The 16,140-nt window shown below is 39.5% G+C and overlaps 1 protein-coding gene across 3 annotated transcripts in view; it reads left to right on the top strand.

The window, feature by feature from the left end:
• Positions 1 to 16,140, top strand: part of TRIO (trio Rho guanine nucleotide exchange factor) — a 244,329-nt gene that overhangs the window by 61,212 nt on the left and 166,977 nt on the right. For all 3 annotated transcript variants that reach the window (XM_077182117.1, XM_077182122.1, XM_077182130.1), the window contains exons 2-3: positions 6,920 to 6,994; positions 13,617 to 13,731. In XM_077182117.1, coding sequence (XP_077038232.1) covers positions 6,920 to 6,994; positions 13,617 to 13,731 — 190 coding nt within the window. The remainder of the gene's footprint in view (positions 1 to 6,919; positions 6,995 to 13,616; positions 13,732 to 16,140) is intronic.

Here is a 16,140-nt window from a genome sequence, read left to right as displayed (position 1 = left end):
GCCTGATCAGAGCTGGAGGGAGTCAAAGGTGTACTGCTGGAGTTGCTTTGAATTCAGTACTAGGATCTTAACATTAAATGATTACATTGAATACTTTGTGTAAGCTCATGACTAAGGCTGCTGGTGCAACTCTGAAATCATGCCACTTCGATGGTATGCCCCTAAATTGTATTCTTGTTAAGTCCCCCAGTTTAGAATCTGGACTGAGAAAAATGAATGAATAAATGATGAATGACAAGGTTACTAATGTTGCCCAGTGATCTGTATGCCATGAAAAAAACCTTCTGATAGTTCCTTGTTAGCTCTAGGAAGAAAGATCTGCAGTTTTAAAGATGCCATAACAGGTTACCTAAAAGTTAGTGTTCCTGAGATGATTTTGAAACTGGTCATCTGCAAACTCATGGAGCTTGAGAAAAGATAGGAGAATTGCAGGATTTGCCATAATTTTCCTGAATTCTCTTGCTTTGTTGCAATGTGAAAGATGGTGTGAGATTTCTGAGCAGCACTGCATGTAGGCAATGTCTATAACGGGAAGCGGTAACAGTGCAGTTGGTGAATTGACAGCTCTGATTTTCTCTGAATCCTTTACTTGCATCCAGAAGTTAAGCCTACCATAAAACTGAAATTGGCACTTCAAATACTTGAGTTAAAATCAAAGAAAGCTATCAGTAATCGCATAAGTGAAGTAACTTGAGTTACCTTTTGCTTGCCTTTGCCACCCCTTTGGGGTACATTCTCACAGATGGGTTTTTGCCATTTGCTGCTTATGAAAGTTCAGTTTTCTTTATCACCCTTGTCTTAGTAGTCTGATTTCATTTATAAATCCAAAGACTTAGGGAGTTCAGCAATCATTTTTTCTGAATGTGATTGAAAAAAAAGAATCTAATGGTTCTGCTGACTTAATTATACTGGTTTCTCTGTGATAACTTCAGAATAGGAATATTAAAGTTTTTATAATGGCTGCTTGTTGAATCTCCTCATGTCTTGTTTAAAATTATTTCTCACTGATTAATACCTTATTTAGAAATCTACTCACTGGTTGATTTTTAAAGCCTCTCCATATTAAAATGGAGAATAGGAAACTGCTTTGTGCTTTCTTTCTAGATACTTGAAAAATGTGGGACATAGTATGTAAGTTATTTACATCTGAGGTTTATCATAAACAGTTAACTAATAAACAAAGTTGAATAAACCTGTAGGATTCTGGGATTTAAGATCATCTTTAAAATCTTCTGGGATGTCATCATCTTGTGATATGGTGAATGAATAAGGGCAAATAATGAAACCCTAATCAGTCTGTAATGCACTAATATAATTATGTTTGAGCTTCTCTGTGCCTCTTTTTTTTCCCCTCCTCTTCTTGCTTGATTAACTAAGAAGCAATTTGTCTTGAAATATAGTTAAGATAGTTGTACAAATAAAGGGAGAATAGCTCAGATTTCAGTGTCATGCCACTGATGTAAGTCATGCTGTGAAACAGAAAAAATGCTAAAGACATCAACATATTGGATTCTTTTTGCTTAAATGTTGATTAGCTACACTTTAGAGATTTTCTGTTCCAAGATAAGGCTTAACACAAAGGGACTGACCAGTGGATGCAAGGAGTTGTGGAGAATGGTTTGCAGTTATGACTGCCTTGCCTGGATGAAGGACATTGGTGCTTTGGTTGGGAAACAGTGTCCTTCCCACCCATAGAAGTTGTTCTATCTCTTGATTTTTAGTAGATATTTCTTTTCACTTAAGACTAACCTAGATCAGTCCAGTTGTTTCCTAGTAATAGGTAATCAGCAGTTCTGAGTACAATTTCTATCTGGGTTTTCTTTTTTCCTTCCTGTAGATCTTAGCATAGCATGTGGATTTTTGAGCAAAAAGTCTATCGGATTAGGTCCATTGAAATGAATAGAGTACTCTGTTGGAAAATAACTCACTGAAAGATGTTTCTTCGATTCAGCATGGGATTTCTATCAAAGAAGAGGTGGGGATTGAAGTCTGGTGCTAGAGTTAGCAGCCTGGCAGATGAGGCACTTGCTTTCTGCAGATGACACGACAGGGAGTCATCCTGAAGTCCAAAGAGAGCCTAAAGCATCAAAGTAATCTAGGTTGAGTCTGGCTTTTTTTGTTTGAGCCTGTTCAAAGGTACTGTTTTTATTTGCAAGGTGAAAAGCAGTTGTGTTATTAGGGGTGTGAATTTTTAGGATGAGAGCATTCCCTTTTGGCATTTGTGTTTTTCTTCAGCAAAATTTCAAGTCAGTTGTGTGTGACAGCAATGGACAAGTGCATGGTCAGCATTTTGGCTAAGAGATGCTGCTCTTAGCCTCAATTTCTGAGTCTTTTTGTTGTCCTAATTTCTGTTCCCATATTTTATGTTTCTTGCCATAACTGAACGATGCACATCACTGAAGCTACCTGAAGTAAACACTTGAGTGTTCTTGGGGAAGCTGTTTTCAACGTTGGTTTGTATCACAGTTCTGTAATCAAGTTGTTACCTTAAAAGATGGGCATATGATAATTTATCTGCTCTCCTGAATTGTGTGGCTGACTAGTTACTGATCTTTGCAGTGCAAGATGATTAGCACAGTTACCTCGTTTCCTTCAGCCTCGCCATTAGGCTAATCCTGCATTTGTCTGGGTTGTGTGAATTGCCACACTGAGTACCTATTTCCTGTTACCCCTCTAAAGGTGACTTTCTTGATGTATTTCAGTGCCTCTGGGAAGTTTCAGCAAGCTGGGTATCTGGGGAGCAGCTGAGTTCCCGGTATGCTGTCATTTCTAGGCAAAAGGGGGCCATGTTACACAGGGTTACTCTCAGACCTACAGGACAGATGGACGGGCTGCTCTGCAGCCAGGTTGTCACCATGGGATTTGGGAACGCTTGCAGTCCAAATGAGAAGGGGCTGTCCTGGCCGTTCATAAGGGTTTCTCTGAAACCTCGTAGGGTGATATCTCTATCCCAAAATGTTGTCTTTTCATGGATCTTTTAACTTGGATAAAATTATATATTGCAGCAAAATATCTTAGCTTCATACAGCATGAGAAAAAAGGTTAATATAGACAAGTCTGCTGAATCTGGCTAATTGATGGTGTCTTCAGGCTCTGAAGTTGTGGGGGCAAAGAGAAAATGGTGTGCTTGTGGGGTAGACTTCTTAATTTTCTTATGTATAAAATGTTTAGGTGACCGTTTCTTGATTCCATGTTGTAAAGATCTTTAGTTGTGTGATACAGCATTTAAATAGCTGTTTTTTGATAAGATTCTGTTTAGTAGGAAACTGCATATGATAACTCAAGCGATTGTGTAATTGTGTAATTCTTCATGAGGACTGGGGGGAACCTCCTATATTGAAATGGAATACATAATTGTGTGTTATTTATTCTTCTGAATATACACAAGTAAATAATTAATTAGCATAATTTGAGCTTCTTTCCTCTTTGCTGGTAGTTAGGCAAAAACACGTGTAGGGTGTATGTTACAACAGAAGGGCATCTACTACCTATTAAAAATGCAAAACTGTAAAATGAGTATTCCTTTAATAGGTATTGAAAATATGAAGGACGGTTTTCCAGTTTAAGACTGAAACGGTCTTTAAAAGATGTAGGACTTAATATTGAAAACAACACTTTTAAAATCAGAGTGCCTCATTTTGGGCGGAAGAGCCTAAGTGCCATAGGCGCACATTGTGCTTCCAAAGGAGAAGCGTGTGTCGTGGGAGCGGTACCCGCCGCGGCGGGGGTTGGTGGGGGCCGGGGCTTGGCCGCGGGGATCGGGGCTGGCCGCGGGGCGTGCGCGGGGCGGGAGCTGCGGGCACTGCGGCGGCACCGCGGCGGCGGGAGCTGCACCGCCGGCCTGGCAGGGCTGACGTCACCCCAGGAACATGTGATGCAGCCGGCTGGCGCGGAGGATGCTGAGCTGTGGAGGGAGAGATTAGTGCAGATATTTATGGCATTTCATTTGAGTGTGGTAAATGCCTTTTAATTTTTTTTTTAAATTAAATCCTCAAATCCTCACATCCACGAATGTTTTGTGGAGAAGAGGCTTTGAGAAGGGGGAGGGAGGACCCACCCCAAGCCCTTAAGACCTGCTTATATTGCTGGTTTTTATTTTATTTTTGCTTCGTTGGAGATAAAAACGATACTTTCCTGCCGTATTCACCCTCTTTGCTCCCCAGCATTCTTTCATCTGTTGTAATCCCTACAGTCTTTTCAGTTAAGCTTTAACACTGCAGAACTGGAATAAAAATAGACTGTTTAGAGCAGCAGGAATATGATAATCCAAGGCAGTCAGCCTTAAGGATATGCAGATGCAGAACATGAGCCAAGCACTAACATATTTGCTAGGGTGTTTACCTTGAGCGGCCCCTTAATAGTCAGAGAAATGTTAGCTAAATGTTTCTCGATTCTTACATGCCACAGGCAAAGTAAAACGTGCAGCTACTGCGCATCATCATCCGAGGTGAAGTAGTTTAAGGGCTTAGAAATCTGAGCAAGCAATTGCGGTAACATCAGTGTCTTGGGTAATTTTGAGCTAAGAGAGACAGCAAAGTACGGCGCTAGTTTCTGCATGCTTTTTAGGTGAGGAGAAAGTGTTTTCTACCTCTGAATTTACTGTAAAGAAAAAGAATTGCCATGGTTGATTTGAAAGCTGAGCGTGCTAAATTGGTATTAAGCTTATGGTGGGTAGCTCAAAGCACATTAAAAAAACATTAACTCTGGAAGTGTGCCTGTATGCCTTAGCAGTCAACTGAAGCCCAAATATATCAAGGTGGGAAAGGGTATTTGCTGTCTTTTTAGGTGATTTATTTAAGCCCAGGCTTTTTCTTAAAGCTATTTAGAATTTTAGTCTATAACAAACAGAAATGTAGTAGGAACAAAACTGTAGGCAGTTTCAGTAAAGGGCTAATAACCATAGCCAGTTCTCTGGAAGAGTAATAATGCATGAGGTTCTTTTTGCTGTGTTTTAGACTCTTGAGAGCCTAGGTGCAAACATGAAAATAAACCCCGCATGCTTTGCCAGTCTGGAGTTGCTGTGTAGTTGCAAAATACTGTCCATCATGTAGAAACCCTCATGCTTCATGGTTACCCAAGGAACCAGTTTTCCCAGTCTAGCCTTTCTTAGAAAGTGTACTGAATTTTGGGATTATTTTTGGTCTGTGGTGTCCATGGAAAAAACAAAGAACTAGCCAGGGAACATCTGGCTGGAAGTTGATTTGTTTTGTTTTCTTTTGTTTGCATTCTGTGAGTGCTGAGACAATGCCCTGGTTGAACACTTCAGTTATGCTGAACTCAAGGCACCCGTTGCTGACATTTGTCTGAACACGTTTTAAAAATCTCCAGTCATGGATAAGCCATAGTCTTCCACAGGCAATCCCATGACCTGTTCACAATTCTTTCCTTTACAACATTTCCTGCCGTCTAGTAAACCTCTTGCTGTAATTCTAAGCTTTTAAATTCTGTAGGCTTTTGTCACCAGTAGGCTTTATGTGTTCTGAGGACTGCCACCACATGTTCCTGCAGTTCTTCATGCAGAACAGATGCATAGATGATGACATGCAAATACCTGACCATCTTTGTCCCTTGGGTGTTGTGCTTGGGTCTGTTTTGAAGGGTAGTGCCTACAACTAGATACTGTACTGGCACAGGAGTCTCAGTGCTGCTCTCTGGAGTGGAAAACCTCTGATGTAATTTATGTATGGGATGCCCTGAAGTAGAGGTCTTATATTACTTGATGACACTAGTTTGATGCCTTCAAGTTTTAGTTTAGAAATGCACAGCTTTTTCATTTAAGCTCAGAACCTGAGACCAAAGGGTATGAAGCATTTGGATATTTTTGAGGAAGATTCTTAACAGCACTTTTGTGCTTCAGTAGTTATAGAGAAGCAATGAGCTTCCCCCTTACCCCAGCAGAGGTACTTTCTTTGGATATAGGATTATTTTAAACAACACATGAATCCAAACAGACCAGGAAGGATTGTACACATAAGTTAGTTGATGAAGATGTGTCACCCAGTTCTTGTAAGATGAAAAAAATCAGCCTAAATATGACCAATTCTGTATTGTACAGGTGAAAAATAATGGAAAAACATGCTTCCCAAATCTTCCTTGTCAAAGAAGGAAGAACTTCAGAATTTGGCCACAGAATTAGAGTAGTAGAAATAGGAAGCAGAGAGGGAGGGACAAGCTGGTGATGTGCTGCTTTGCAACACTGACTGTAATCACTCACCTTGGGCACTGTATCATACTCTATGTGTGTACAGAGTTAGTATGATGTCCTCTCAGTTGTGAAATGCTGTTCTTGTCAGGCAGCAGAAAAAAATTCTGCTTACAGAAGTGATTTAAGAAACATTTCATGTAAATAGTGTTGGGGATTTTTGATGGGGTTTTTTGTGTTTTTTGAGTGGGTTGGGGTTTTTTGATGGGGTTTTTTGTTGGGGTGTTTTTGTTTGTTTGTCTTTGTTATTGTGGGATTTTGGGTGGGGGTTTTGGTTTGGGATTTGGGGTTTTTTCAATGGTAATTGTTCTAAGCATACCTACTTCTTATAGCTTGATACTCTTCATCCCTACTGGAAAGAAAAAAAAAAGAAAAAAAAAAGAAAGTGGGATTTGGAATGCATAAAAGCCACAGGATCAATATGATAGTTTTTATTAACTGATGAAGAAGGCTAATTCTGGAATCTTGTTTTCTACTGAAGCTTGCTAACAGGCCATGTTATTTGTGTTAAGCTGGTCAAAGTGATGACTTGTCCATTAATACATCTTTAAAATTTAGTTTATTTTTTGATAGACTTTTATTGTAAGGTTATCTTAATTCTTGTAATCATAACATTCAGAATGTATTCAAAAGGTAAATGTTTTTCAGTGCATTCATTAAATGTAGAAGTTGGGCTTGTCTGTATTTTTGACTAATCATCTTCTCTTCTTTTTTCAGGGTTTCGCAAAAATGATGAAATGAAGGCTATGGAAGTATTGCCAATTTTAAAGGAAAAAGTTGCATACCTTTCAGGTACGGTTATTTTCTCTTGTAGAATGCCCAGCTGTGTTGTTAGTAGCATGTAAAATGATATTTTAAATAGCTTAAATATCATTACAAAATTCATGGAACGCTATGGCAGCACTGATTCCTGTTGGATATCTGAAGCATAACATAAGCATTTTGAAAGGCATAATAAAAGAGGCATTTGTTTTCTTGAATGTGGAACATTGCTAGTTTTTGTCTTGGTCATGTTAAGTCCTGCATTCCCCCTAGCCACTCATCATTATTTACAGCAACTTAGAACCTGCTGTACCAATGTCATATTCGTTTTCTTACTTCTGGTTCTTCTGATGGGGAATTTTACAGACATGCCTTTGTTATTGACCCATCTGCAGCATATTCTGGAGAAATTTCTGTTGCGGAAGTGAACTACAGTTGCCTGTCTTTTGAAGCACACTTAGTATTTTCTTTGTGAACTGACTTAGCATGTAATTTTAGGAAATTCCAGCATGCACATTGAATTGGTTGGTTACTGAAGAAGTTATAGCAGGAGGATTGAAAAGTGGGATTTATGAGTTAGTATCATAACATAGTCTATAACTTTATAAGTAACTTTACATGGTGGAATGATGGGCTGAGGTGCTTATTTTTGTAAACTGCATTTTGGTGTGACTTTCTATTGGGATTAAACACCATCATTCTCTCAGCCATAATCTTAGTGTCAAATGATTTAGAGGGAGTCGCATATTTGCAAGTGGTTTTTTGGATAATTTTTCAAGAATGACAAAAGTAAAGCTTTTGTCTTAAATATTAAAACACATAAAATTATTCCTGCAGTTGTAGTCTTTAAGAGATTTGCTGGGCATGGATGCTGATGCTTGCAAATACAGCCTATAGTACATGTTACTTTATCCCGTCCACTCTGCCGAGTTAAGTAGAGGTACAACGCAAAAAAGTGTGTGGATGAAGGTTTTTGTTTGTTTGTTTTCTTCTTTTTTTTTTCTTTTTTTTTCTCTCTCTCCTTTTTTTCTTCTTAAAAGTTCCTGGCAATTGTAATGAGCAAGACCAGTTTTCCTGGTAGCATAGTAACTTGGGAATTGTAGTGCTGGTGAAGACTTGCTTAGAACTCTTATTTTTAGTAGGAAAGAGGAGAAAAGGGGGTTAAGCACAGTTTTTCAATCCCTCATTACTTTTTGAACCTAGTCTTATGTCGTTGAACAAAAATGAAGTCAGTTTTTACTCCAAAACCTCTGAATTTTTAAGTTGTCTGGTACTTAGTTTAGACCCCTTAAAAGGGATCTGAAAAATGATGGGTTTTTCTAATGTTAATTTGTAAGCAGATGGCATTCTGAAAGGCATTAATTCAGTGAAAGTGAAATGGGCCAAATGAAACATGAAGATAAATTTAAGGAGAGATGATAAATTGTGAACCAGAATAGAGGAGGTGTTGGCAGAAATAAATGGTTGCCAACTTGCTTGTGTGAAGGTAGCAACTCCTAATGGAAAAATGGAGCAAACAGCTGTGGGCAACAAGACTGGCTGGAACTGGTCTGCCAGAATCCATAGTTTGACATTTCCATTGCAAGTGAAGCTCAAATGGAATGAAATACATTAGTAGTGCAAATGAGTTAAGAAACCCTGAAGTGCAACAACCTGTGACAATACTCTTCAGTGTGTTCTCCCCCTTCCCCCAAAAAAGTACCACCACCACTAGGACCTAACCGCTGTGCAACTGTCAAGCTTTATACCTGGGAACACAAAGATATTTGTTCATTTGGTTTCATTCATTGGTTTACTGAACAGATTTTCACCTAACTGAGAAGTAAACTGCTTGAGTATTGGATGTCTTACCACCTGAAACAGTTACATCTCTAGGTTTTTCTGTGAAGTCCAAATACAGTCTTGGTGTATTTATAATTATAATAATAATGATATTATAATAATATATATTATTATATTATATATAAATATAATAATAATTATATTTATAATTTTTTGTGTTAAGTTTAAACTGAAACATGTCAAAGTACAAATATTATAATTCATATCTCTACACATACCTAAGCAAGGAGAGCATTTTCTTACAAGGTGCAGTTATCTTGGTTTCATGTAAGGATGTAGCCCTTGGTAACTTGTCTTGCCATAAAAGGCAACTGTTTATCTTTTTTTACTGGAGTACTTTATAACTAGGTTAAAAGGCATTTCTTTAAAAAGCTGCACTACTCAGCCTGTTGGATTTTAGTGCCATTTGGAGGCCATTGAGAATACTGCTGTTAGTGATGTGCACTAGACAGAAATGATGCGTGTTAGGTGACTCACGTGAGTTATCGGATAGATGTTTGTGTGACACACTTTGGCATAAACAGAATATCTCAATAGTGGGGTGGGGCAGTATATCAAAGGAAATGGATTAAAATGGAAGTGTTACTGATGAAAGCAGTAGTAGTGTAGTATGTTTTTGTTAAACATTAATAGGTGGTTTAGTTGGACAACAACTATTGCAAGACAGGAAATTCCCACTGATGCCTCATGCATTGTTGCTTTTAACTTTCCCGTTTGTGTATGACACAGGAGTATCAGGAACAAAGGAAATGAGAGTTAGTTATTGTAAGAGGCCTAAGAAAGCTGTCATTAGAGCTGATGAAAAAACCCCAAGTATTAGGGACTTTTAAAAATATTATTATTTGCAATTTTGCCACCTGTTTTAAGACTGGATAGTCAAGTTCTTTTCATCTAAAATCAAGGCTGTATTAATTTATTACTCATCTAGGCCTGGAGTTTGTAGAACAAAGTTTGTCTCTGATGTACAAAAGTTTCAGGATATGATACATCAGAAATTTAACCACCATTTAAAAAAATGGTCTTCTTCTGTGACATACATGGAGCTGGAGCCAACTGAAGTGGCATCCAAAATGACTTAAAAGTGCTGTATTGAAAAACTGCATGATACAGGAGTTGCAGTGTGGGAAAGGCCTGGAGGACTGGTCTGAGGTGGCTGCATGTAACAAAGCATTTGCTTAAAAAGCTTAGAGTGTTAAAGACAATTCAGCTTACGCTTTCACCTGCTAGCTGCTGCTTTTTAAATATCCACCCTAAGCAATTGAGTTACTTTTTCTGGGAGGCTGGAGTTGGTAGCGCTTACCAGTTGAAACTGGTAGATCTAAAGGTAGTGGCCTGTGGTGCAATGAGGAGAGAGAGCATTAAGGGCTGTAGCAGACTATCAACTACTCTTGGTGGCCTTGGAGCCCAGTGATGGCTCTGGAGCTCAGCAGGGGCCTTGGCCATTGGACTCTGTCTTGTCATTCATCGTTCCTTTCTCTTACAGCTGCTGTCTTGGTTTTTTTTCCTTCTTTTGCTGTGTAACAATCCTCAAAACTCTCTGCTTGGCAAGTGAGTCAGGATGGTCAATACTTGCCTTTCTCCATTAGAATGAAACAATTCTGTTTTTCATCTTACGTCTCACTTAAGAGGGTCGTGGAAGATAAAGATATGAATTTCCTTTTAAATTTTGCTTCCTGGCATTGTAGCTTGATGGAATTCAAAGATGCTTTTGCCTCTTTTGACTTTCATTTAGTGTCTGACAGGGAGCATGTAGACAATCTCTAGAGACTTTTACAGCCAGGTTTGGTGTCTTTGGCAAACTCACGCTATCTGTGTTGGAGAGGATAGTGATGAATTTTTGAGTAACTGGTATCATTTATTGTTTTTATACTTATTTTTGTCTTCTCTTGGCATTCCTTTCTAAGTGATTTTTGAAAAACTTCGTTTAGCAACATGGAATTACAATGAGAAGCTGATTTGAAATGAGAAATTCTGGGCTGAAGATAGTGTTTTTCTGTGTTTCCATGGGACAGGAGAAAACAGTCCACACATCTGTGGTTGAAAACATACATGTGAAATTTAGCTTGCAAGAATCTGTCTGTGCTATTATAGATGTGTTGATAAAGACATCCTACTGGGCTTGAATTTGGTGTTTAGCAATAGTAACACTTTGTTGTCACTAGCAAGGGATTGGATATAAAATTATATTTTACTATTTGACTACAGCAAGCCTTTGTATTTTTATGGCTGAGATGAATGCATTTAAGTGGAACCATTTACGTCAGATTTTTTGCCTTATATATTAAGTGGATTCAGAATTTCCTGTGTTGCTTACAAAATTAAAAACTATAAACTGACAATTGGGAATCTGAAAATCATAACAGGATAAAAATACAAAGTAAATGCTTAAATAGTTTCCATCCACTCAATCTACATATTGAGTGTGAAGTATTATACATGTAAATTCTCCTACTAATTAATTTAATCATTGAATTACAAGATCATTTAAGTTGGAAAAGACCTTTAAAAGGTCTCAAAGGTCTTTGATTCCGGCCCTTTACCTGGCACTGCCAACTCCAGCACTAACCATGTCCCCAAGTGCTGCATCTACATGGCTTTTAAATGCTGCCAGGGGTCACAACTCAACCACTTCCCCAGGCGATCAGTTGTCTAATGCTTGACAACTCTTTCGGTAAAGAAATTTTTCCTGATATTTAAACAATTCCTGGTTCAACTTGAAGTAATTTCCTCTCATCTTGTCACTTGTTACCTTGTAGAGGAGACCAACACCCACCCCATTGCTGCGTCCTGTCAGGGAGTTGCAGAGAGCAATAAGGTGTCCCCTGAGACTCCTTTTCTCCAGGCTACACAATCCCAGCTCCCTCAGAGGCTCCTCATAAGCCTTGTTTTCCAAACCCTTCACCAGCTCTGCTTCCCTTCCCTGGACACACTCCAGCACCTCAATGTCCTCCTTGTACTAACTGGGCCAAGAACTGAACACAGGATTTGAGGTGTGCCCTCACCAATGCCAAATATAGGGGGACAGTCACTGCCCTGGTTCTGCTGGCCACTATTGCTGATACAGGCCAGGGTGCCATTGGCCTTCTTGGCCACCTGGCCACACTTCTGGATGCTATTCAGCTGCTGTCAGTCAGCACCTCCAGGTCCTTTTCCACTAGGCAGATTTCCAACCTCTGTTTCCCCAGCCTGTATCACTGCCTTGGGTTGTTGTGACCCAAGTGCAGGTCCCAGCACTTGGCCTTGTTCAACCTCATAGTACTGAGCTTGGCCCATCAATCCACTCATGCCCAACCTGGCATCACCTGCAAACTTCCTCTTTATTCTTACCGAAACAGTCTTGTCACCGTCATTAAGCTCTAGACAATCATGACACTCCTAATGTTCAGGGCTACCTTGCCACCTCTCCTTCCTTGCCTATCCCTTCTGAAGGGTTTACAGCCATCCATTGCAGCACCCCAGTTGTGCAAATCAACCCACCATGTTTCCATGATGACAGCTATGTCACAATTTTCCTGATGCCTAAAGGCTTCCAGCTCCTCCTCTTTGTTGCCCAAGCCATGTTCATTGGTGTCAATGCACTTCAATCGCCTATTAATTCTGTCACCTTTTTTGGGGCAGAAGCCCTAATTCCTACATGACCATTCTCAGGTGCTTCCATGCTTTCTGACACATCTGTATCTCTTACATTTTGGCTGCTGCATGGATCTCTGTTCCTACCTCCTGTGAGATGGCAGACTGAAAGACCTTGCTAGTTCACCATTCCTCAGACACTGGTGTTCTGCCTCCATGCTGATCCCTAGTGAGCATGGCTTTATCAAGTCTAGTCTAAAGGTCTTTCAGTGAGCCCTGATAGTTCCTGTGCAAAAATCCTTTTCCTTGTTTGAGGCCGGTGTACCTCGTCTGTCACCAGCAGGCTCAATGTCATGAAACCAACCCAGGATCAGAATACCCAAAAATGTCCCAGTGACACCAGGCTCAGAGCCAGGTATTGATCTGATGGCTCTTCCCATTTCTTCCCTTATCATTTCCTGCAACAAGAAGCACAGAGAAAGCACTCCTGCTCCTACAACCAGTCATCCCAAGCCTTTCAGGGAGAGACTTCAATCATAATCTCTCTTGATTGTCCTTGGGCTTCTTATTGCAATTTCTTGCTTTTTCCCTGAAGTATGGGGTTAATAATAATGTTTTTTCCCAAGGGCCATACCAGGGTAGGAAGCTTTCTCATCACATCTTTAACCTTGGGTGCAGGGAGGCAGCAGGCTTCCTGAAGAAGTTGGCACACTGTGAAGTTTGTTCACTTCAGAAGGGAGTCTCCTATGACAATGATCCATCTGTCTTCAACCTACTCACCTCCTCCCTGAGCTCTGTCACTGAGCAGAGGAGCTCTTCTACCTGGGCACACCTCCCACAGCTGTGCTCTCTGCTGCCATATCACCTAAACACTTGCCTACAAAGTAGCATAATTCTGTATTTAAATTAAATTGTACAATTGCTGAGTCAAAAGTTAAATACATAACAGAGTGCCATTGCTGGAGATGTCACACTACCAGTCAAACTTGAAGGTGACTGTAACGTCTCAAGTGTAATGCTCTGGGTATTCTTTGTTTCATTTTTTTTTTTGGCATTTGCTTTCTCACTGTAGGAATATGCTGATCAATACCCCCAAAATTCAATCTTAAGTTGGTCTCAAAATGGCAATGTTGGCATTTAAGTTGAAATCACTTTTTTAAAAGTAGATACTGAGGACTAGTTCTGCAAAAAGGAATTTTATGTTATGCTGTGAGGTCTTCTAACATTTTTAATTTTTCAGGTGGCAGAGATAAGCGTGGAGGTCCCATTCTAACATTTCCAGCTCGCAGTAATCACGACAGAATACGGCAAGAAGACCTTAGAAGACTAATTTCGTATCTAGCGTGTATTCCTAGGTAAGCGATCACCTGTTAACCTCTAAGGCTGTATAACAAAATAAATGGATTATGTTGCAGTACTCCCACAAGATAGCGGGCTGAGCGAGTTAATAACATGAGCAAATCAATACCAAGTTTTGTCATTTGCTATTTTCAAATGGCTTTCTGGAAGAGAAATAATTACTCTGCCTTGTAAAAGGAAGGCAGCTGGCAGAAGGGCTGGTGTGCTTTAGCTAAAAGTAGTTTGTGTCTCGGAAATGGCACTGCCACGCCACATTGGTGTCACTGTGTTGAAGACTGCAAATACAACTCAAAGGCTTTCAGTACATCAATAACTAGAAGCATGCTGGTCATCCTTCACCATGTGGCTTGTGTGGAGCGCAGTCAGCACAGGACTCCTAACTGTTATTTGTATTTGATAAGTCATAGTGTCCTGATATCACATGGAAATAATGAGGAGAAAGGTATGAGAAATTGCTTGTAAAGGTCTCAGATAAACCTGTGGAGTCACCAGTGAAAGTACTGATATCATTCCATTATCAGCAATTCAGCCTATGAATTGAGCTGTTTAAACAAATTGGCAGAAGTCAAATCCTGTGCTATTGTGTGTGTGCATATATACACTCCCATATGTATATATATATATATATATATATACAGTTGTGTATATATATGAGATACATCAAACAAAAGTTATGTATTTTGTGTCTATCTAAAAAAAGTTCCTCCATACAGAACTTCGCTTTCTGTAGTAATCAAGTTGGGAACAAAAAGGATCCTAAGACGCTGACTTTAGGTCCATCTTGGAACCTTCCTGCATTTGTTTCAGGCTGGAGCAATGCTGACTGTGCTTGACTCTGTTTGTCTATAACCACAAGCAGCAGTTTTCATTACAGTTGAAAAAAATTTCTTGGATAACATCCCTGAGTTACCCCCACAATATCTTCCCTGTTTGTGTAATGGGCTAATTTACTGAGAGTCTTTGCACTTGATATAATCCAATATCAGTTTTTGACTGAGAAAGATGGTTTCATAAAAGTAACTTCAAGGCATCTGTCTGAGAGATTAGATGGCCTCCTTTTTGTAAAGTTAACTGGGGGACTCGGGGGACTTAGAGAAAGGAGAACAGGAAGAAGGCTTGAAATTTTAACTCTCAAATTTGAGTGGTTGTGCAAATCATCCCACATCATCTAGATGTATTCTCGCCATCTAGAGCTTCAAGTTGCTAGATAAGTTAATAGATAAGTATGCATCAAAATGTCTCCAAGAATTTTTTTAGAGATAATCAGGGCAAGAAACAGTCTTTCTCTGGCAAAAGGTGTATGTTAGTTAGCTTAGATCAATAGATACAAAGTTAAAAGAAAGTTAGTGCATGTTTTGTACTCTTTAAGCATGGTGAACTTTTGAGAATAAAGGGAGTTTTATCAAAAGTAAGACTTCATACAAGTCATGTTTTCATACAAGTCATGTTTAAGGGACTGATTATGCAACTCTAGCTTATTACAAGTCCCAGTTGGTACAAATATCCCCGAACTTTTGGGTTGTCTACTATTTGTTGCACTACTGTTACTTGATGTAGCTCAAGAATCACAGGTATCAGTTGTTTGGCAAGAGATCTAAAAACTTAAGTTGACTTAATCTCACAATTTTACTGATTTTACAATTTATCTGATTTAAAAATATGGCTGAACTTATGTCATCACCACAGAGTGGTGGACAGATATTTTAGTGTAGTTCAGGCCTACCAACACATGACCTGGCTCCCGAGAACAAATCTTGTGATCCTTGCCCAAAAGACATTGGGCTTGTGTGAGGTGATGTGGCTCCACGATGGAGCACACAGCCGCACTGTGTCACACCATGAGGAACCACTTTGGACACCCCAGTAGCTGCATGCCTTGTGAATTAGTGGCAAGCACTCCCTGTCCAATCCTCAGTTTGGTAGGATAGGGATGGGCTGAGCAGCACTCCTGCTACCATTTGGCCTTTCAGTGAAGGATCTATTGTTAAGACAGTAGTTGTTTTTTTCCTTGAATTCTGTGACAGTTTTAGAAAACATTTTCACCATGGTCAGAAAATTGTAAATTGTAGCCTACATGCATGCCAAGTTAGTTACTACTAATATATTTTGCTTCTGCTATTGCCATTTTTGGCATTCCTATGGGCAGGTGGGAGAGCAGCATTTATCATGATAAACTAATTTTTTGAAATATTGTGGGATGTTTATTCTCTCTTCGTTTCCATAGCTTTAAACTTTTCAAAGTTAAAAAAACCTTCCCCTTCTGAGGAGCCCATGTTATCACTTTTTCCAGATCTCCTATAGCAGTCATAATCTATCTTTCTGCACTGTGGCCAATAAGACTGAGTAAAATATGCCAGTGAAGCTTCCCTGCCTCTTGGACACTCCAAAAACCTCACCACATGAAC

This window comes from Agelaius phoeniceus, chromosome 1 (assembly GCF_051311805.1).
Source record: "Agelaius phoeniceus isolate bAgePho1 chromosome 1, bAgePho1.hap1, whole genome shotgun sequence".
In the NCBI taxonomy this organism is placed as follows: domain Eukaryota; kingdom Metazoa; phylum Chordata; class Aves; order Passeriformes; family Icteridae; genus Agelaius; species Agelaius phoeniceus.
This window is presented reverse-complemented; position numbering and strand designations above follow the sequence as displayed.